The following is a 23,980-nucleotide window of genomic DNA, read 5'->3' as shown; positions in this document are numbered from 1 at the left end:
TTATGCCAAGTAATATTAGAATCTCTTGATGGATGTCAGAGTTATGGATTGGACAGGAAAAAAAACCTATTGACATTTGACCTCCAATTTTGACGTTGACCTTTGAGCTAGGGGTCAGGATTTTGCGCATGACACGTCATCTCATCATGGGGAACATTTGTGCCAAGTAATATTAAAATACCTTCATGGATGGCAGAGTTATGGACCGGACACGAAACAGACCCTGTTCATGCCATGTTAACATTTGACTGCCAAGTGTGACCTTGACCTTTAAGCTAGGGGTCTGAAAGTTGTGCATGACACATCGTCTAATTATGAGGTACATTTGTGCCAAGTAATATTAAAATTTCTTCATAGATGACAGAGTTATGGACCGGACAGGAAAAATGCTCTGTTGACCTTTGACCTCAAATTGTGACCTTGACCTTTCAGTTAAGGGTCCGGGTTTTGCGCATGACATATGTGGAACATTTGTGCCAAGTAATATTAAAATTCCTTCATGGATGACAGAGTTATGGACCGGACAGGAAAAAAGCCCTGTTGATCTTTGACCTCAAATTGTGACCTTGACCTTTGAGGTAGGGGTCTGAAAGTTGTGCATGACACATCGTCGTATTATGAGGTACATTTGTGCCTAGTAATATTAAAATCCATTCATGGATGGCAGAGTTATGGACCGGACAGGAAAAAGCCCTGTTGACCTTTGACTCAAATTGTGACCTTGACCTTTAAGCTAGTGGGGTTGCGCATGGCATGTCGTCTCATCATGGGGAAAATTTGTGCAAAGTTATATTGAAATCCTTTCATGGATGACAGAGTTGTGGACTGGACACAAAATTGCGGACGGACGGAAGGACGGACGGAAAGACGGACGGACGGAAGGACGGACGGAAGGAAAAGCGCATTCTAGGAGACTAATTAAGGGCACCAACACGACATACATGTATTTATACCCATCAACACGATAACTAGACAGATAAATTTGTCGTTTTGAAACCTTCTTATCGTCGAGTTTTCGTGTAAAATGTGCTGTGTTTTCGTGTTTTTGCACCGCCGACACAAAAACTCCACAAATTAGGTTTTTGTAGAGTTTTCATGTTGTAGCGTTTCCGCCCGCCAACACGCTCTCACGAAATGGCAGAAATCAGCCACTATATAACTGAGACTTTGTTTCAATAAACTGAATCTGTTAACAAATTTTGAAGTTAGTACAAGAGATGTGCGTAAGGCAACAAGCTCGACTTTTCACACTGCTTAACTCTGAATTAGAGCTTTGCCATTAAAAAGGGCATATGAGGCAACAGCTTTGAAAGTTATTAGGAATTTTTGGGATTGTTTCTCCTGGTGTAGACTTTGATAGATAAAACTATTGTAAGTTTCAAGTCAATTTTTTTATAGTAGCAGAGGAGATATTTGACTTTATCAAAAACTTCGATAAGTCGATCTAAAATGTTACATTTTCATAGCAGTAAATATTCAAGTCACATATCTATGTCATGATAATGGTTTATGGTTATGCATGTATAATGTTTTCTTAATTCCTGAATCATTTTTAATGTGAAAGGGCTGTACATTATATTTTAAGGTTTTTACTAATTAATCGAACACCAAAACATGACAAATATATGTCTTTGCTCTTCGCTCGCTCCTGGTTTTCTCAAAAACAAGAGGGCCATGAAGGCCCTGTATCGCTCACCTGACCTATTGACCTAAAGATCATCGAGATTAACATTCTGACCAAGTTTCATATAGATATAGTCATAAATATGATCTCTAAAGTGTTAACTAGCTTTTCCTTTGATCTGACCCGGTGACCTAGTTTTTGACCCCACATGACCCAGATTCGAACTCGACGTACAGATCAACTTAATTAACATTCTGACCAAGTTTCATTAAGATATGGTCATAAATGTGGCCTCTACAGTGTTAACTAGCTTTTTCTTTGATTTGACAGTGCTATAAAACTTTTCATTTGATTTGATCTTGTGATCTAGTTTTTGACCCCAGATAACCCAATATTAAACTCGTCCAAGATTTTATTGAGGATAGCATTCTGACCAAGTTTCATTAAGATCGGGCCAAACTTGCGACCTCTAGAGTGTTAACAATCTTTTCCTTTGATTTGACCTGGTGACCTAGTTTTTTATCCAAGATAACACAATATCAAACACTTCCCAGATTTTACTGAGAATAACATTCTGACCAAGTTTCATTAAGATAGCGCCAAAATTGTGACCTCTAGAGTGTTAACAAGCTTTTCCTTTGATTTGACCTGGTGACCTAGTTTTCGACCCCAGATGACCCAATATCAAAATCAACCAAGATTTTATTGAGAGTAATAACCTGACCAAGTTTCATTAGAATGGGGCCAAAATTGTGACCTCTAGAGTGTTAACAAGCCTTTTCTTTGATTTGACCTGGTGACCTAGTTTTTGATCCCAGATGACCCAATATCAAAATCTTTTAAGACTTTATTGAGGATAACACGTTGATTAAGTTTCATTAAGACTGGACTAAAATTGAGACCTCTAGAGTGTTAACAAGCTTTTTCTTTGATTTGACCTGGTGGCCTAGTTTTTGATCCCAGATGCCCCAATATCGAACTCGTCCAAGATTTTATTGAGGGTAACATTCTTATTAAGATTGGGCCAAAAATGTGACCTCTAGTGTTAACAGTCAAATTGTTGACGACGGACGGACGGACGACGGATGACTGACGACGACGGACGACGGACACAGGGCGATCACAAAAGCTCACCTTTGAAAAAATCCGACGAACAACTTTTCAATTCGGTGTGGCCATATGGGTATTTATTAAACAAATTTGGTGCAGAATGTTTTATCCTTACAAAGTGACTACTAAACAAAATAGATCTACCTGCGTTATTTGTTCCCACATCATTTCAAATTCCTCTTCTGTCAAGCCCCTTGTTTTCGGAAGGTGATAGATCTAAATTAAGATAAGACATACGAAGTGATTTATTGATGTTAAACTTACGTTTTGAAATTAGTGGTGCATTTAGCGGCGTCAGACTAATACCAAAGTAGTTTGAATATGAGGTAAATACGACTGTAGTTATCGTACAAATTAAAAAGATCACTGACACATAGAGTATGGCCGAGCATTCAACAAATAATTGAGCCGCGCCATGAGAAAACCAACATAGTGGCTCAGCAACCAGTATGGATCCAGACCAGCCTGCGCACCAGCATCCATGCTGTTCGCTAACGGTTTCTTTAATCGCAATAGGCTTTGAAAGCGAACAGCATGGATCCTGACCTGACTGCGCGGATGCGGTCTGGATCCATGCTGGTCGCAAACGCACTATGTTGGTTTTCCCGTGGCGCGGCTCAGTTGGTCACATCTTCAAATCGTCGGCACTGAAAAATTGCTCAGATTTTCCTCAAAACAAAATACAAGAGGGTAAAGATGGCCCTAGGTCGCTCACCTGAGAAACACATCATAACAGTGTAAACATGTTTCCCAGATGACCCATGTATTTGAACTTGCCCTAGATTTCATCAAGACAATCATTCTGAATAAATTTTATAAATATCATGTGAAAATGCAGCCCCTATTGCCTACACAAGGTTTTTCTTTAATTTGCCCGGGTGACCTAGTTTTTGACCCTAGATGACCATATTCAAACATAACCTTGATTTAATCCAAACAAATACTCTGATCAAATTTCATGAAGATCCGCTATAAAATTCAGCCTCTACTGCATACACAAGGTTTTTATTTGATTTGACCTAGTGACCTAGTTTTTAACCCAAGATTACCCATATTTGAACTTGACCTAGATTCCATTAAGGCAATCATTCTGGCCAAAATTCATCAAAATTGAAAAATAAAGCCTCTATGGCATACACAAAGATTTTCTTTAAATTGACCTAGTGACCTAGCTTTTGATCCCAGATGACCTATATTCAAAATCCTTCTGCATTTCATCAAGGCAATCATTCTGACTAAATTTTATGAATACCCAGTGTAATATGCAGCCCCTATTGCCTAGACAAGGTTTTTTTTTAATTTGACCAGGTGACCAAGTTTTTGATCTCAGATGACCCATATTCAAACATGACCTAGATTTCATCCAGACAAACATTCTGATCAAATTTCATGACGATTCGGTGTAAAATGCAGTCCCTATTGCATACACAAGCTTTCCCTTTGATATGACTTAGTTTTGGCCCAAGATGACCCATATTCGAACTTTCATCAAGGCAAACGTTCTGACCAAATTTCATGAAGATCAATTGAAAAATACAGCCCCTATCGCATACACAAGGTTTTTATTTAATTTGACCTAGTGACCTAGTTTTTGATTCCAGATGACCCATTTTCATACTTGGCCTAGATTTTATCAAGGTAATCATTCTGATAAAAATTCATGACGATCAGTTGAAAAATACAGCCTCTATCCCATACACAAGGTTTTTCGTTAATTTGACCTAGTGACCTAGTTTTTAAACCCAGATGACCCATTTTCGAATGTATCCTGGATTTCATCAAGGTTATCATTCTGACCAAAATTCATGAAGATCAACTGAAAAATACAGCCTATATCGCATACACAAGGTTTCTCCTTGATTTGACCTAGTGATCTAGTGTTTGACTCCAGATGACCCATTTTCGAAATTATTCTAGACTTTATCAAGGTAATCATTCTGACCAAAATTCATGAAGATCAATTGAAACATACAGCCTCTATTGCATACACAAGTTTTTTCTTTGATTTGAACTAGTGACCTAGTTTTTAACCCCAGATGACCCATTTTCAAACTTTGCCTAGATTTTATCAAGGTTATCATTCTGGCAAAATTTCATGAAGATTAGTTGAAAAATACAGCCTCTATCGTATACACAAGCTAAATGTTGACAGACGACAGACAGACGCCGGACATCGAGCGATCACAAAAACTCACCTGCTTAGGTGAGCTGAAAAGTTGACAAAATTTGGAATTCGTGTGACTATTTCGGCCTGGGTGGTTCCAATACTCCCACTTTCATAACTTTGGGTATTGTTTAATCACCCCTTGGATATGGTGCCTGCTTTTTAAATTTGTCTTTTGACAGTTCCTGTGATATGCAGGCTCCATAACCTCAGATTCCCTTCCTAAATTCCAGTTTGTTTAGTTCTGCCCATTGTTTTCTCGTTTGGGGCAAACCCTTTACTTTATCTGGGGACCAAACGCTGCTCTTCATGGAATTACACGTCTCAACACGTGTATCATTAAAGGTTCCATGTTCACCGCCGTTTGATTACATCTGCGGATGCCTCTAAATTGCTTTTTTACTTTTAACATGTGTAAATGTTGAGTTCTGCTCAACCCGGTGCTAGAGGGCGTGGACGGTAGCATGCATTTCCACTACCGTCCATGAACAGGCTCAATCAAACCGAGCCTGCAACATTTTCGTTTTTGTCGTGTTGAGCGACCTGTGAAGTTCTACTTTTCTCTATTTTATTATCACAGCAGCGTTGTTTGTGCCGTGTGGCGGCCGTAAAATGTCTCCCCGTACCTTCAATCAGGGCTGTTATATTTCGATCTTCTCAGATCGTTCAGCACGACTTTTATGTCGTGTTATTGGTACTGTTTAGTTTCTCAACATGACCATTTCAGCCTGGGTGGTTCCAATACTCCCACTTTCATAACTTTGGGTATTGTTTAATCACCTCTTGGATATGGTGCCTGCTTTTTAAATTTGTCTTTTGACAGTTCCTGTGATACGCAGGCTCCATAACCTCAGATCCCCTTCCTAAATTCCAGTTTGTTTAGTTCTGCCCATTGTTTTCTCGTTTGGGGCAAACCCTTTACTTTATCTGGGGACCAAACGCCGCTCTTCATGGAATTACACGTCTCAACACGTGTATCATTGAAGGTTCCATGTTCACCGCCGTTTGAATACATCTGCGGATGCCTCTGAATTGCTTTTTGTACTTTTAACATGTGTAAATGTTGAGTTCTGCTCAACCCGGGGCTAGAGGGCGTGGACGGTAGCATGCATTTCCACTACCGTCCATGAACAGGCTCAATCAAACCGAGCCTGCAACATTTTCGTTTTTGTCGTGTTGAGCGACCTGTGAAGTTCTACTTTTCTCTATTTTATTATCACAGCAGCGTTGTTTGTGCCGTGTGGCGGCCGTAAAAAGTCTCCCCGTACCTTCAATCAGGGCTGTTATATTCGATCTTCTCCGATCGTTCAGCACGACTTTTATGTCGTGATATTGGTACTGATTAGTTTCTCAACATGACCATTTCGGCCTGGGTGGTTTCAATATTCCCACTTTCATAACTTTGGGTATTGTTTAATCACCCCTTGGATATGGTGCCTGCTTTTTAAAATTGTCTTTTGACAGTTCCTGTGATATGCAGGCTCCATAACCTCAGATTCCCTTCCTAAATTCCAGTTTGTTTAGTTCTGCCTATTGTTTTCTTGTTTGGGGCAAACCCTTTACTTTATCTGGGGACCAAACGCTGCTCTTCATGGAATTACACGTCTCAACACGTGTATCACTGAAGGTTCCATGTTCACCGCCGTTTGAATATATCTGCGGATGCCTCTAAGTTGCTTTTTGTACTTTTAGTTTAAACATATTTTTATTCCGAAATGCATGAAATATTTACAATATTATATTATATATATATTTACAATAACCCGTTCTTTGTACTTTTAACATGTGTAAATGTTGAGTTCTGCTCAACCCGGGGCTAGAGGGCGTGGACGGTAGCATGCATTTCCACTACCGTCCATGAACAGGCTCAATCAAACCGAGCCTGCAACATTTTCGTTTTTGTCGTGTTGAGCGACCTGTCAAGTTTCTACTTTTCTCTATTTTGATGTGTAGAAACCACAATCGCCTGTACTGGCACAGACACAGAGTTTGGTGTTGAGTTATCAAGAAAAGCACACAATAAGCCCTCTTGGTGCTTACCACAGAAAATGTATACTGAGAACGCGAACGTGCCGTTTTATCTGGGTAAGAAGAACGAAACCCGTTCTTCCAAAAAAGACAAAAATGACATATAAGCAGGGATATATGATGAAACGACACACTGACTTATAAATAGGCTATATACAACATCCTGTCAATATATAATAACCCTTGTGCAAATTCCTTGCCCTCTGGACATTTTGTTCCGACATTCAGATATTAAGTTACTACAAAAACAGTTAAGCCCATTCAAAGTTCATTTATAAAAAGATAACCAAAATCGCTCAACAAAACAAAAATTAAATTACGACAAGTTCGGTTTGATTGAGCCTGTTTATGGATGGAAGTTGAAATGCATGCCACCGTTCATACACTTTCGGAACAAGGTTTAGCGAAACTGAACAGTGACACTTTTTACAATTCAGAAGCAGAACTTCCAATGACGTACTAGAGTGTAATTTTATGAAAGGCAGTGGCTACGATTATGGTACCGTAATGCTAGCCTCCGATTCTAGGATTACGGAAGTTCCGCATTACTAGACAATCCTATGAAGATAGGCTAGGATTACGGACGTATGTAAGAGGCATCAAGTATATGTTAGAACATGCATAAATGACGTTGTGAACTTACTTATTTCACTTAAAATAGCGATTTGTCATGCCTGTCGTACATACGGGTGTTGATTTCGCCCGATTCTATATGCGCGGAAATCTAAAGTGACAGGCAAAATCAAATCATAAAATTTAAAGTATAAAATATTTTCTACAAGAGTTCACAGAGTGGTCTTGGCGCCCACCATTGAGCCATTTTTAATGTTCCAAATTTCAAGACTAGCTCGAGGTCAAAATCAAGGTCAAATTTCATTTCTGTACACAACACTGTGCATGTGGTCCATGCATGTTGTCCAAATTTGAAAGCTGTAGCTTTAGAAATGTGAAAGAAGATCACTAGTTCCATTTCAAGTTCACAGTTCATTTCGGTATACTAAACTATGCATGTGCTTCAAATTTGGAGGCTGTAGCTTGAGAAATGTGACAGTAGGTACTAGGTAAAAATCAATGTCAAATTCAATTCAGATCACAAAAATATGCATGTGGTCCAAATTTGAAGCACTTAGCTTGAGAAATGTGAAAGTAGGTCACTAGGTCAATCTCAAGATCAAAGTTCATTTTGGTACACAGAACTATGCAGGCGGTCCAAATAAGAAGGCTGTAGCTTGAGAAATGTGAAAGTTAGTCACTGGGTCAAATTCAAGGTCAAATTTCATTTTGGAACACAAAACTATGCATGTGGTCCAAATTTGAAGCCTGGTCATTCAAAAATGTGAAAGTAAGGTCACTAGGTCAATGTCAAGGTCAAAGTTTCTTTCGGTGCACAAAACTATGCATGTGGTCCAAACTGAATGGTTGTAGCTTGAGAAATGTGAAAGTAGGTTACTAGGTCAAAATCAAGGTCAAATTTCATTTCTGAACATAAAACTATGCATGTGGTCCAAATTTGAAGCCTGTACCTTAAAAAATGTGAAAGTAGGTCACTAGGTTAATGTCCAGGTCAACGTTTTTTTGGTGCACAAAACTATGCATGTGGTCCAAATTTGAAGGCTGTAGCTACAGAAATGTGAAAGTAGGTCACTAGGTCAAAATCAAGGTCAACTCATGTCAAGGTTCATCTTGCCACTCAAAACTATACATGTGGTCTAAATTTGAATGTTGTAGGTTATGGACAATAAAATTTTAAACGTTTTTTCCCATAAAAGTCTTTAAGAACAATGTGACCCCTGGGGCGGGGTCTTATTTGACCCTAGAAGAATAATTTGAACAAACTTGGTAGAGAACTACTAGATGATGCTATATCACAAATATCAAAACCCAAGTTTTGTGGTGTGGACAAGAAGATTTTCAAAGTTTTTCCCTATATGACTCTATGTAAACCATGTGACCCCCAGGGTGGGGCCATATTCGAACCTAGGAGAATTATTTGAACAATCTAAGTAGAAAACCACTAGATGATGTTACATACAAAATATCAAAGCCCTAGGCCCTGTGGTTTTGGACAAGAGGTTTTTCAAAGTTTTTCCCTGTATAAGTCTATATAAACCATTTAACCCTCGGGGCGGTGCCATATGTGACCCCAGGGAAATAACTTGAATGATCAACGTAGAGGACCGCTATATGATGCTACATACCAAATATCAAAGCCCTAGGCTCTGTGGTTTTGGACAATAAGATTTTCAAATTCTTTCCTTATATAAATCTATGTAAATTATAAAAGTAAACAAAGGGCCATAACTCATTCAAAAATTGTTGAACCAGTCTGATTTTCAGGGGGACACAACTAAGGTACAAATACATCATTCTGACAAAGTTTGGTCAAAATCCCCCTAGTAGTTTCTGAGGAGATGCGATAACGAGAAATTGTTAACTTTTGAGCTATCATTAACAATATAATTCTACGTTTGTCTGTCATTTTCCAAAAATAAAAATAAAAAAATATATATTTAGTATGGTTTTAGAAAAAAAAGAATGTATGTATACTGGTGTTGATTTCGCCTGTTTTTTCGCGGAAAACTCGAGTGACAAGCAAACTAAACTTATAAAATTTAAAGTATAGAATATTTTTTTAATCTAACTTTAACCCTCGTATTTCTATATATTTTCGCGCGCCGCCATTAATATATCGTTTAAGATTATACTAACCCAAAATGGCGGATCGATATCACGAAATACATTTAGTACGGTAGGCATGAAAAAAAATCGCTATTTTCAGTGAAATAAGTAAGTTAACAACATCATTTATGCATGTCATAACTTATTTCCCGTAATCTTAGCCTATCCTCGTAGGGTTGTCTAAGAATACGGCGTTTTATGATTCTAAATTTGGATGAACATACTTGCCCTTGACAAAACAATGGGCATAACTAATGGAACAAGAATTAAAAGAGGGGATCTGAGGTTATGATTTTAAATACACATTAACTATTAAAAGACAAAACCAAACGGCATGCGACATGTCCGAAGGACACAAAACTATGAAAGCGGTAGTATTGGAACCGCCCGAGCCCAAATATTCAAGCTGAAAACCTAAACGCTACCGCTGAAACAACATTAACGTCTGGGACGTTTCATGCGGCCGCACTTAATAATACAAATTATTTCCTTAAAATAATTTTGTTTATTTCTTGAGAAGTTTGTCCGTTACTAAGAAATCGGGATTAATTTGCTTTTATCCCGGAGTTAAGAGTTAAACTGGTTCCCGTTTTATCAATACAGAACTGTTGTGTATGTGTAAAGAGCCGAGAACATGGCTAACTGTTCGAATAAAAGCACACATCTCGCTGTATTTCTACACGTCGTTCAGTAAAGTTTAACTTACACTGTTCTACACGTCGTCAGTACACTGTAATTAGTAATTTCAAAGTTGAGATGTCACGTGAAAGGGTTAGGCACAGACGGCGGGGCCGAGACAGGAACGATGATAGTCAAGGGCAGAATGTAAGACCGAATCGCCAGGATGACCAGCATAACCAACAGCAACAGGATAACCACCTTAAAACGAGGTGTCCGAAACGTAATGCGGAGGAAATGGTTGGTGACGAGGTTCGAAATCAACAACCACATGACCTTGAGACGGATGGGGCAGACGATACAGAGACAGACTCCTACAGGATGATGCCAGCGGGTGCAATAATAATGTTATTGATTTTGAAACTATTTTACATGGTTCTGGTATTTTGCAAGATAATGTAACTGATACAGCGAATCAAAGTAAACATTCTGTGGGGTGTGGCGAGGTAAACGTACAGGGCAATTCTAGTAGTTCGTCTTTATGGCCAGACCAAACAGGTCAAAGCTCATTGCAAAATGCACAAAACGTACCTTCTGTTCGTCTAGCCAATGACGATTTGGCGGCACATATGCCTTTGCCTCTTAAGCAACAGATTTGCAGAGGCGAATATGTAAACTTGGCGTTATTGGTTAAAGGGGCGGTCCAGTTGTCAAATTTTTGTAAAGGGGGCATTCTGAAGTTGTCTGCTGACGGTCACGTTGAAACCGCTCAGAAAGAGTGTAAGGACAAGATTAATTCTATAGAACAGTGGACGAGCTCATGTCAGAGAGGGAATCAAATTTTGCTGAAAATACCAGGAGAAACCGGTCCAATTTGTCCAGTGCACAAACTGTCGGAGTTTTCAATAGTTAGGCCAAGCCATAACAGCATGTTGTTCTGTCACGGCGATTGCTCTCCAGTAACTTCTAGCACGCTAGGAATTCTCAGTCTCAATTTCTATCGCACGGATGGCGTCCATCTGAACGAAGTCGGGCTAGAGTTTTTCATCGATTACTTAAGAGATGCTTTATCAAAAAAAAATGTAAATGTTTTACTCTTCAGTCTGTTGATTTTTGGGGGATAAATTTTTTGCAAAATTTATTGTGGCGGAAAAAATCAATCGACCTGGTAGAGATTGGGTGCCGGGCGCATGTTGAACAATTTACTTCCAAGCACTAGATGTTTGGCAGTAGCCCTTGACTTATTTCAAGGTACCGTTTTGGTGCGAAGCCGGAGTAAGCTGAGGTCTACGGTCATGCATTCGGATGTGGTCCGTGTAGGCTATTAAATACCATTTGCAGGTGTTTTATGATTATTTTCGCATTGCGTATTGTTTCATGTTTGCGCCTGGTCTCCTCTCGCTCGAAGATTTTTAGAGCACCCAAAAACATGCCAACTTAATCTTTCAAGTTTCTCTCAGATCTATTGATGCATTTACGTTGGCAAAGATAGAATATGTTCCTTTAAAACTAAATTTTAAGTCATTATATTGGTTCATCATAAATTTCTTATGTTATGTATTACGTTATATGCTCTTTAAAGATGTAATAATGAGGTAAACAAAACAATTAATGTTACCTGTTCTTATTTTATTTCTAATAACATGAAATAATATAAATTATTTCCTTAAAATAATTTTGTTTATTTCTTGAGAAATAAAGTTTGTCCGTTGTTAAGGAATCGGGATTAATTTGCTTTTATCCCCAAGTTAAACTGGTTCCCGTTTTATCAATACAGAACTGTAGTGTATGTGTAGCGAGCCAAGAACATGGCTAACTGTTCGATATAAAAGCAACAATCCCGTGCAAAATCTTCACTGTATTTCTACACGTCGTTCAGTAAAGTTTAACTTGCCCTCCCGCAACACCCCTATAGTTGTTACATATTAAGGCTTTTGTTTAATATATTTTTGTAAAAGAAAAAGAGAAACGCCTAAAACGTTTAGTGTTTTTCTTGGTATTACATGCAACATAGGTTATTTTGTATCAGATTTGCTGTTTTTAGTATTATCCTTTTAGGATCGTTCAAATTATGACGTTTGTTGAAAGTGATCTGGTAGTGCAACATTATGACGTCTCCGATATCCAATTACAAACACATCCAAGGAAATAACGTTAGAACATTTGGTTACACAGAAACTAAATCGAAGAACTTCCAGGTACTGTAAAATATTACGTGGCGACGCTTTGAAAGTGGCTTTGGTATATGTACACATCAAGATAAATCCCGGACATGGGACTGAACTAGAGACAATTAGTGAATTTATTTGTTTTTATTTTAAATATCAGCGTTTACTAAAGAAGTTTGTTTCGAACTTTGTGAGGATATCGGAAGTTAGATGATTACACTGGGACGTTCTTATTCTTAAGATAAACAGAGGAAAAGAAATGATATGAACTTGTGCACTACATTATCTTTATTATTTCATTTATGTCTAAGTTTCATTGATACGTTAAAGCTCACTGATAATAATTCTTTATGTTACTTATATGAATCAGTAATTGTTTTTTTTAATTATTAGGATTGTCGCTCAGGTAAAGCTGAGGGGTGGGGATCAGGCGAGGCATCTGGTTAACGAGAGTGAATCTAAACGGGTTGTTTTGTTTTCATGGTCACGTAGTAATTTATACAATGAATGTCGAAATATAGATAAATATAGGTATTTAGCGTGAAACATTTGTTTCATAATTGTTCAGTGGAATTGGCATTGTCGTCTGTCAGTAATGGTCATGGTCAGCTTAGTTGTGTATGTATGTATGCGTATATAAGGGCTTACCATTGGTATTAGGATTCCTGAACCAGTAGAGCTCGTTCATGACACCAAGAATTGTAATTGTGAAATATGCACATAGCTATTTAAGGTTGGTTGTCCCGTGTTGCTTCGAGTCACTAGGTTTCGTCTTTATAGTACTGGCGAGTCCTAGATTGTGTTGCATTGCCTTGCTTGCTTGTGAAGTGCCTGTAGTGCACCACTAAAGTATTGGCGAGTCCGAGATTGCACTGAGTGTTTTGCAAAGTGGAGTGTCTGTAGTGCACCACTATAGAATTGGCGAGTCTGAGATTGCATTGCGTTTTTTGCAAAGTGAAGTGTCCGAAGTGCATCACTATAGTACTGGCTATCTCCAGTTTGGTTTGCGTTTTGCACAAGTGAAGTGTCTGTTGGCTTCACTAGGGTATTAGTAAGGCCTATATTGCATTGCGTTTTGTGAAGTGGTGTATGTAAAACATCCCTTGGTGATCGTGTGGTAGGCCCATACAGTCTGGTCTGTACCGGCGGTAGCCATGAGCTGTGTCACAAATATTTAACTGGTGCCGTTCTTGGTGGATAATTTGGGGTCCTTGCTTTTTTGTAAGCATGCTTTTAAGCACTAGATGTTTGGCAGTAGCCCCTGACTTTTTTCGAGGTACCGTTTTGGTACGAAGCCGGAGTAAGCTGAGGTCTACGGTCATGCATTCTGGTGTGGTCCGTGTAGGCTACTAGATACAATTTGCAGGTTTTTAGGATTATTTTCGCATCGCGTATTGTTTCATGTTTGCGCCCGGTGTCTTCTCGCTCGAAGATTTTTAGAGCGGCCAAAAACATGCCAACTTATTCTTTCAAGTTTCTCTCAGATCTACCGAGGCAATTACTTTGGCAAATATAGATTATGTTCCTTCAAAACTAAATTTTTAAGTCATTAAATTGGTTCATCATAAATTTCTTATGTATGGATTACGTTATATGCTCTTTAAATATGTAACAATACAATAATGAGGTCAATAAAACAATGAATGTTACATGTTCGTAGTCTATTTCGAATAACATGAAATAAAATAGAAAAAGAGGGACCCCGCAGAATGCCCACCATGACAAAAAAGAAAATGTTGCAGGTTCTTTTTCATCTTATAATTTACTGTCCCGAAAATATTGAAGGGGGTTTATCTGTACTGTAAGGTAGCACCAAGAAGGCTATAATTCTCGGGAATTTAAAAGAGGTTGACAAAATAAATGTAGAAAAATATTGTAGCTTTTGTTTCCCTGGTAGAAATAAATGAATAGATATTTCACATTGAAACAGACAATTAATAAATAACAAGATAGACGGATACATACCTCGTTCCTATGCTCTCTTATGCGTACAATATTAGCCTCTGGGGAAGTGTCTGTCACAGGTGGCTGGCCTTTAGAACTCCAAACCGGAAGTCTCGTCTTGAAGCAAAAATTGCGAAGCAAGATGGCTAGAAGCGTTATATCAAATTCTTCTGACAATGGCGGTCCTGAACTTGGGTATAGTAGCTTAAGTTGAGTGGCATTTATCACACCTTTGCCTTCAAGAAACTTTATCGTGCTTGTGTTGTTTGCAATGGCTAATTTGAGACTTGATGGGGGAAGCTTGTCATCAAGAATGTTTTTAAATACTCTAGTCCCACCGTCAACAAGTAAAGAATACAGTTTGAGCCGGAATATTTTTGATTCACACATCGATAAATCAAGTCCTGAAAACAACAATCATAGTAGTTCTGAGGAAGACGGCTCAAATATTCGTTATCTATGTTACAATTTTCTGTTATATACACGAAGTAGTATCTCGAATTTGTTATAATTTTCACACATTACAATATTTGTACTGGAGTATCTATAAAGCAAAACAAAGACATGAAAGACTAGCATTATCTTCAAATTACAAACAGTGTTGTTTTGACGTGTCTTATTTAAGATCTATAAGGCTGTAGACTGTATGTAAAAAAAAACAGATAAAGATATTACAAATAATTTCATGATTAAAAGATTCATACTCAATATTACACATGAACTTAAATCCACAACGAAAGGTAACTATAAACAAAGGATTCAATAATATTTTCTTGCAATACATGAATAACAATTTTCACAAATAATATTCGATACCAAATAAGAAACTGTTTATCTTCGTGAGAAGTGTGGAAGCTAAAACATAAAATATATATGAAAACATATTATGAGCCTTTAAAAGATTGTTACCAAGATAATTATTATTAATACATTCATGTAGGTCAGTCTTTTAAATATATCCTATTAAAACAACAGACGTGGTGTATCTGTCATCCGTTCCCAAAAAAAAAAGCATTTCTTTAAGACAAAATTATGAAAGTTGGAGAACCTTGCTCAAACTCCCTTTCCATTTTCTTCCATGTCATAAAGTCTGTCTCAACTTCTTCATCCTTTGTTGCATCAAATTCCATGTCTTTGATATGCTGTATACGGCTTTCCAAACCATCAATTCCACTTCCAGCACGAAGAATGATCTAAAAAGAAAAGACGATTCAATGCTGAGAAGTTAAATGATTATAAACGCCATTTTTCCTTCAAGTAAAATATTTAATTTGCTTTGAACTCATAAACGATAAGAACAAAAAAAACATTCAAGTCAATAGAAATAGTTCAATGCATTTCATTACCCCTCTTGAACAGGCTCGTACAAACCGATTCTGATATTAATTTGTATTGTTGCGTTCTAAGTTTCCAAGGGTTCTTCTTTACATCATTTAATGAGTTTCATACATGGTAAACACTACATATTCATCGAAAAATAGATCCATCGGATCGCAGGAAATTACGATATAAAAATTAAAAGTGTCGTGTTGATCCGATTTAATGATCTTTTCGTCTGGAGGATGTATCTCGTTTTGTGTGTGTGTGTGTGTTCGGGTTTAACGTCTTTTTCAACAAATTTTCAGTCATATAAACGACGGTGTCTACTTGTAGCAGTGAGCACAATGCCCAACGTATCTCGTTTTGAGTATGTTTAATACAGAACATATGCCATTAACATAATTTGCCGTACAAGATATATTAAATGCTAGAATGATTGAAGTCTTCTTTTCAAGAAACAAAAAAGGTTTCTAAATCCTTTAAGTCCCCATGACAACCTGTTGGAGACAGTGCCAGTGTGACATTCAAACTGAATGACGTATAGAAACCAAATTTTATTGGAAAGGTTTATCAGCCCTATTAATTTTCAAACGAAGACCGACTGTGGTAGATCCCAGCGTTCGTCAGTATGACCCACCTACGTAACAGAATCAAGATCACAGCTGTACTTAATGGACACAGTTTGGAGCCATGAGCACATTTTAGCATCTTTTGCTTTCAGAACATTTATATAATAATTTACATGCCCCGTTTTTGGTGGCTGTTGCCACCAGTGTCAAAAAGAATACTCAGTTCGAGAAATCTTGTCAGTTCTTAAGACCATCCTAACAACACAACCAAAAATAGTTCCAAGCTTTCCAGGAAAACAATTATCTACACAACGTGCAGAATATGCAAAGCTACAATATTTGCCTTAATACCATTTTTAATGTAAATTCGGCGACTAAAATCAATACAAACTGAAGTCAACGTTTTAATTAAAACAACCATGTGTATGAATACAAATGTGCAAATTTATGGTCACGTGAATAAACGATGACCTCATGTCACCTGAACTGGAGCGATGATATTGATTAGCTATTGCATAGTACTGCCCCAGAGGTCACGTAGCTTATAACGTAGAAAAGGTAGCATATATATATATATAGAAACCTAGCCTGGTAATCCAGACTGACAATTCAAAAATGTTTCCTAACCGCAGTGTCACACGTATAACTCCCGAAATTTAAGGCTTTATTTGATAAAGAACAATGACTTCTGCTAGCAATAATCCGCGGCTAAAAATAGAAACGGAATTTCAACGGAAAAGTTTCCAAACATTTCCGGTCCATAGACAATACCAGTTTGTACCTCTGGTAGCTTTTCCAGCAAGTTGTAACACTTTTCAAATATGTCAGAGCAAACTTAAATGTTCGTCATAGCTATCAAATTGTAAGATATTATATTAATGCAACCCTAGTGATCTAAGAATGTTACTGAATTTTCGACTGCATTGTCTCGTTTTCGTTTCAAGCACGCAAAAATATGACCACATGTTAATTAGGCTATTTATAGAAAATCGATAATCAGCAGTGATATGGATTTCCTCAGGCGTTGATACTGCCAATTAACACTAATTAGCGCAAATTAAGTGAGATGATTTATGAACAGGACAGTAATTTATGGATATAACTTGAACATGTACAGTTCATCGTTATATCAAGAACAAAATATACTAAAACATGCTTAGCAATACGAGAGTGAACAAAAATAAAAGAACATTCAGTTAAAATTTATTCGATATTGTTTGCAATGTGACCTGCCGTGAGAATCAAAGACATGTATGTTTTCTAAATAATATTCCATCACGGATAATCTTCCTTTAGCAAATGTACAATATAAGATACTATATGTATGCATAGATACACATGTATTCGGTACAATTTCGTCTGACAAAACACGAATTATCAACGTGGAAACCCACAGGTCGCCCAAGCTGACAAATGTTGCAAGCTCGCTTTGACTAAGTGGTGCTACTGTATCACGATTCATCAACTTGTAAGCCCGTGAAAGTGGGCGCAGCGGTGATACTAATACTCGCCTTTTTGAAACGGCAATCTGTCATACTGTAGCAAGTCGTCGGATAACAGATTTGACCAACTTAAAAATTGAATTGTTTCAAGACAGATTCTGCTCACTTCAGCTAAATTCATTCGAGTCGCACCATGAGAAAAACAACATAGTGCATTTGTGACCAGCATGAACCCAGATCAAACACTCTGGTCAGGATCCTTGCTGTTCGCTAACAGTTTCTCTAGTTGCAATAGGCTTTGAAAGCTAACAGCATGGATTCTGACCAGACTGCGCGGATGCACAGGCTGGTCTGGATCCATGCTGGTCGCAAACGAACTATGTTGGTTTTCTGATGGTGCGTCTCAATATATCTGGATTGATACAAATATATGTATAAAAATTAAAACGGTTTCGTTTCGCCAGTTACATATTTTTCGACGTTTTTCTCGGTCTGACTAAAGTTAAAGTTTGTCTGACTTAAAGTCCAGCTTTTATGCGAAGCCTGCTGTTATGTCTATCGAACTTTTGAGTATAACAGATGGAGTGATAATTAACGCACCTCTAAAATACACTGGTTGCAGAACTGACATTCTGAGATGCATTTGTGATGCATGTTTGTGTTGTTTTCTTTCACAAAAGTCTCATGAAAACCACAGCTATCTGATACGGACTAAATCAGTGTGTATAATAATTCATGACAGACAATGCCCAAAAGCTTTAAAAGGGAAATCTTAAAAGCTGAATGATTTGGAGAAAAAGCTTGTATTATTTATAAATTCACAAATAATCAAAAAGGATCAAAACTATTCGTTAAAGACTGAATCAGTGTGTATGTAAACAATGACTGGCAGTGAAAAAGGATTCATTTTGAAACCAAAGCCGAATATCAAAAAAAAAGGCAAAAAAAGTTCTTATGGTTTATATTAACAATTCCTCAGTTGTCGCTTTCTTTGTAATATTTTAAACATTGATTAGCAGCCACCATCAGCGCTTTGAGCGCTTTGATTTTACTTGTTCTTATCTCACCTGGTACAAGTCTTCCCATTTTTTTTTGAAGTTTTTATCGTTAAGCTCTTGTCCCTTGGCATCTTCTACCTGTAAAATGTAAAACGGTGAAGTTTTATTTACTCCTTTTTATCAAAAACTGAGAAAAAACCATTTCAATAAGCGGCTCTACATAATCGTCAATACTAATCAAAAGGGAATAGATCTTGATAATTTCCGTACGATTGCGTGATTTGCAATACTACTTCACTATTCTTCAGTCGTAAAAAAAACATAGCTTTCCGTACTAACAAGGTAACACCGATGCGCGTAAACAATTGAAAATTGGCGTCCAAGAGATTAACAACGTTTTCAAGGACAGCAATTCATTAACTTCTGAAACTGATACATCATGAAGTAGGAAGTGGAAATTCCGCAGGTCGCCCAACATGCCAAAAATAAAAAAGTTGCAAGCTCGGTTTGACATAGTCTGTTCATGGACGGTAGTGGAAATGCATGATACACGTACTTATTTAACTTCAATTTCACGGATAGATATGAATGATTCTAAGCACAATTACTGGAGAGGCAATGCTCCTTTGCCTGTTTCAATCGTGTTCCTACCTCAGATTTGTGGTCCCGTATTCTAACTACATCTGCTTCAGGTGAAAAGTCATTTGCTTCTGGACTCTTTGATTTGTACCAGAGTGGGTCATTATAAGGCCTGGAGCAACAAAAGGTTCGCAGTATAACCAGCCAGAGTGTAATGTCAAAGTCTTCGGTAGACGGCGATCCCGAATCTGGATACAGGTGGTCATACTGTTCTCCAGTGATTACGAGCTTTTTATGAAGGCTGTCTAATTTTCGCTTGTTTTCAGGGTCTTGAAGAAAATGCTCTATCGTGAGAGGTTTAACTTTCTCTTCTACTCTATATTTGAATATTATGTTTCCGCATTCCCTTATAAGACATCTTAGCCGAAACCTGTTAGTGTCGTAAGTCGTTTCTGACATCGTGTTTGATCAACAGATTGCCTGTAATAAAATATAATGTTGTGTTTTAAGAAATTGTTACCCTACTATAAATTTATTCTAAGAAAATGATTTTGAGAAATTCCTGTCAAAAAAAGTGATATTAGATATTCAATATTAATATTTAATGTTTATATGTATTATTTCTTATCATTTTGTATCTATACTTATCGCTGAAGATTCAATATCGAATAGTACTGTCGTTCACTGTCTACTAGTATCTCTTAAACTCACAAATTGTATAAGCTACTGTAATACAATCGTGTGGCCCAAAAGAAGCAAAGTAAGAGAAAAAACACCTTTTTCTCATCTTAATTTTCCTTGAATCTTACATTCACTTTATGATTGAGCAGCCATTCAGCAGTTCCGAAGCAAAAAGTACTATGTTTTACCCAGTTCTGAACTTAAAATTCCGAAACCATTGTCGGTTTTTGCTGTTTTACAATAATAGTTTTGCTACTTTGTATGTTATTTTAGTGTTATCGATCATTGTAGCTACTATCGGTTACTTTTCTGTGTTAATTGATTTCAAACCTCACTTCTCTTCTTATTAGTGAAAACATTATTTGTATTTAGAAAGGGGATATCACATTTCTGTAATTCCTTCACTTTCTCAACATTCAGAAAAAAAACATACAAAATATGTGCACTGGCTGCTGAGCTATTGTATGAGTAAAATAGACCTATGTTAAAATTTTGAAAAGGGTTTGAATTATAAAAGACAAATGCATAACCTTATTGTAGATCAATATCTATTAACCATACACAAAGCATCTGCTTCTTTCTCAATGATGAGGAAATGGATGTTGAAAATTTAAGAAATAGAATTTTGATTGTCGTTTTGGCGTTCTCTCACGTAAATAGTCCAATCGATAAGACGTTTAGGAGAGTATTATAATCTTTGTATCATCCCCATATGAAAAAGGGGTAAACAAAACACTATAGTTAGATACAAATTCTGTACACTATTTAATTGGTAAAGAAAAAAGTGCAAACTGCATCATGAAAATAAGCTATTGCAATACTAATAAAACATCAATAAATTACTACAACAAAACATAAATTCTGTACTGCATTTGCATATAGAAGAGGTGTAAATCTATACTAATGTTGTACTTTTTGAAATAAAATACTAATTCTATACAATTCAATAAAATACTAATACTGTATCAAAACAAATGAAATACCAATTGTTATTACAGAAAAACACAATTTCATGGTAAAATGTTAATTCAGCTAATATTTGTTATAATTCTAGCCTGAATATTTACGGGGAAAAAACAAATTTCCATAAAAGAGAGTCAAAAGCTTTTTTACAGCCAAGACACATTGACAGATTGGTATATTGTCAACCTTGTGCGTTATTTTTTGTTTGAAATTTTAAACATTTATTCATGCATTTCAACAGCATAACTTCTTTGAAATATTTGTGAAACACTACCATTCGGTTGCCAGGTATATATAGGTAATTCTATACGAAAAATATATTCAGTATAGAATTATAGTGTTAATTTGGTACAGTACTCAATAAGATATTATCATGCAAATGAGATAGTATTTCATCATTAAACTTAAAACTGTTAGAAAGTATCATAATTACTGCAGCATTGAAAATAGTTTTATATGAAAAGTACTAAATTGGTGCTTTATTATATTATCATGCTGAGTAGAATTATTTCTGGTTATTTCTGCTTTGTTTATAGCGAACATATATTATTTATTGTCTTCTGTAACTAAGGAGTTGCAAGGGTTTCGTAAATTAGTACATGTAAAATCTGACCAATATATCATAGGAAGGTAATTTGATTTTTTAATGTTTTGAATAAAGCCGTGAAGTATACTAACATTATTTTATTTTTTATTTTTATTTTTTTGTATTCACAGCCAGGTCTGTTTCAAAAACTGAAAACAATAACAAAAACACAATGCTACTTTTTACTATACATTAAATCTTAAGTTTGTATTTGTCTGGGATATGTTTTATGTTACTAAACACTGATCGAATCTGCGTGTTTTTTTTTAAATTTTCTAAGGCTGGCAAATACGAACATATAAAATCCTGGATTTTCTCACAACATGATGTAGCAACTTGACTAGCCGCTAGACTGATAATAAAGAATTTGTCACAAAATTCCATATCTTTTAGATATTTCTTTTATTTCATGAATATAGTGACAAATGCCAGCCAATTTTAGAGATTTTATCAGAGAAATCATTGGAGAGAAGATTATAGACTGGCTATATTCAAAACTTAAAAACTAACAAGAGATCACAGAGTGATCTTGGCGACCACCATTGAGTCATTTTTTAACGTTCCAGATTTCAAGACTAGCTCAAAATCCTAAAAGTAGGTAACTATGTCAGAATCCAGGTCATCACAGTCCTTAGATCCAGTGACCTCTAATACCAATTGGTAATTTTGGCTCCATACAATGTACTTACATACCAAATATCAAAGAGATTGGTCAATATATGAATGTGCTATGAGCAAAGCACAAATATGTCACTAGGTCAAGATCAAGGTCAAAGTTCATTTCGGTACACAAAACTGTGCATGTGATCCATGCATGTGGTAAAAATTTGAATGCTGTAGCTTGAGAAATGTGAAAGTAGGTCACTAGATCGATTTCAAGGTCAAAGTTCACTTCGGTACACAAAACTATGAATGTGCTTCAAATCTGAAGGCTGTAGCTAAAGAAACGTGAAAGTAGGTACTATGTAAAAATCAAGGTCAAATTTCAATTCAGAACACCAAACTATGCATGTGGTCCAAATTTGAAGCCTGTAGCTTGAGAAATGTGAAAGTAGGTCACTAGGTCAAAATTCATTTCGGTACACAAAACTATGCATGTGGTCCAAATTTGAAGGCGGTAGCTTGAGAAATGCGAAAGTAGGTCACTAGGTCAAAATCAAGGTCAAATTTTATTTTGGAACATAAAACTATGCATGTTATCCAAATTTGAAGCCTGTACCTTCAAAAATGTGAAAGTAGGTCACTAGGTCAATGTCAAGGTCAAAGTTTATTTCGGTACACAAACCTTGGCATGTGGTCCAAATCTGAAGGCTGTAGCTACGGAAATGTGAAAGTAGGTCACTAGGTCAAAATCAAGGTCAACTCATGTCAAGGTTCATCAGGCCACTCAAAACTAAACATGTGGTCCAAATTTTAATGTTGTAGGTTAAAAACAAAAAAGTAGGTTACTAGATCGAAATAAGTGACCTTGACCCTAAACAAGAGAGATGGCACCATTAATGAGTTAAATGCATTTTTTTTCTTATTACGGAAACAGAGAATGCAAATATAATTACTTATATTATACTTAATAATTAAACCCATACCCTAAACAAGAGAGATGACACCATTAATGAGTAATATGCAATTATTATTTTTTCTTACTATGGAAACAAAGAATGCACATATAATTACTTATATTATAACTAATAATTAAACCCAGAAATGTGAGTACTAAACAAATTAACCATCAATCTACTAGGGTAGTCCACTCACTGCTGAGGTGTAATAGGAAAATAATGAACAACTTGAATAATTATCTCATTAGTGTCTGCAGACTTTATGACCCTTCTACAGGTAAGGCCATAAAAAACTAATTAACTACTTGGAGGGCCGCTGGATATAAAACTATATTAGAAATCAAAATAAACAAAGGGCCATAACTCACTCAAAAATTGTTGAACCAGTCTGATTTTCTGCGGGACACAACTAGGGTACAAATACATCATTCTGACAAAGTTTGGTCAAAATCCCCCCAGTAGTTTCTGGGGAGATGCGATAACGAGAAATTGTTAACGGAAGGACTGACGGACGGCCGTACGGACGGACGACGGACCACGGACACAGAGTGTTTTGAATAGCCCACCATCTATGATGGTGGGCTAAAAATTAAAATGGTATGTTATAGTCCAGGAGTAAATCTATGTAGTAAACAAATGGTGGTGTTTTCACAAATATTTTAAGGAAGTTATGATGTTTTAAATACATGAATAAATGTTTGACATTTCAAACAAGAGGTCATTGACCCTAAAGCGCTCGCCTGTACAAGATTTCAAGTGCATTTGTATGACGTAATGGTACAAGTACAGAGTTAGGTTTCTTCTGTGTTAGCCTATATTATATATATATTACACAATTTTTAAAGTTTCCACTTTATACATATATGGAAAAGTAACCACGCCCTCTGGCGGCCATGTTTTTTGACAAATCAAAATTATCAGAAGGACCAACTGTGTAAAATTATTTTA

General features: G+C 36.6%; 1 protein-coding gene across 1 annotated transcript in view; it reads right to left on the bottom strand.

Moving 5' to 3' along the window:
• LOC128553754 (uncharacterized) overlaps window positions 1-23,980 on the bottom strand; it is a gene marked incomplete at its 3' end in the record, with an annotated part of 56,514 nt that overhangs the window by 13,610 nt on the left and 18,924 nt on the right. Inside the window, exons 2-6 of the mRNA XM_053534930.1 lie at window positions 19,316-19,723; window positions 18,734-18,802; window positions 15,384-15,528; window positions 14,357-14,739; window positions 2,879-2,950 (exon numbers count right to left, since the gene is read on the bottom strand). Of these exons, the coding sequence (XP_053390905.1) occupies window positions 2,879-2,950; window positions 14,357-14,739; window positions 15,384-15,528; window positions 18,734-18,802; window positions 19,316-19,702 (1,056 nt within the window). The remainder of the gene's footprint in view (window positions 1-2,878; window positions 2,951-14,356; window positions 14,740-15,383; window positions 15,529-18,733; window positions 18,803-19,315; window positions 19,724-23,980) is intronic.

This window comes from Mercenaria mercenaria, unplaced genomic scaffold (genome assembly GCF_021730395.1).
Source record: "Mercenaria mercenaria strain notata unplaced genomic scaffold, MADL_Memer_1 contig_4273, whole genome shotgun sequence".
NCBI lineage: Eukaryota > Metazoa > Mollusca > Bivalvia > Venerida > Veneridae > Mercenaria > Mercenaria mercenaria.
This window is presented reverse-complemented; position numbering and strand designations above follow the sequence as displayed.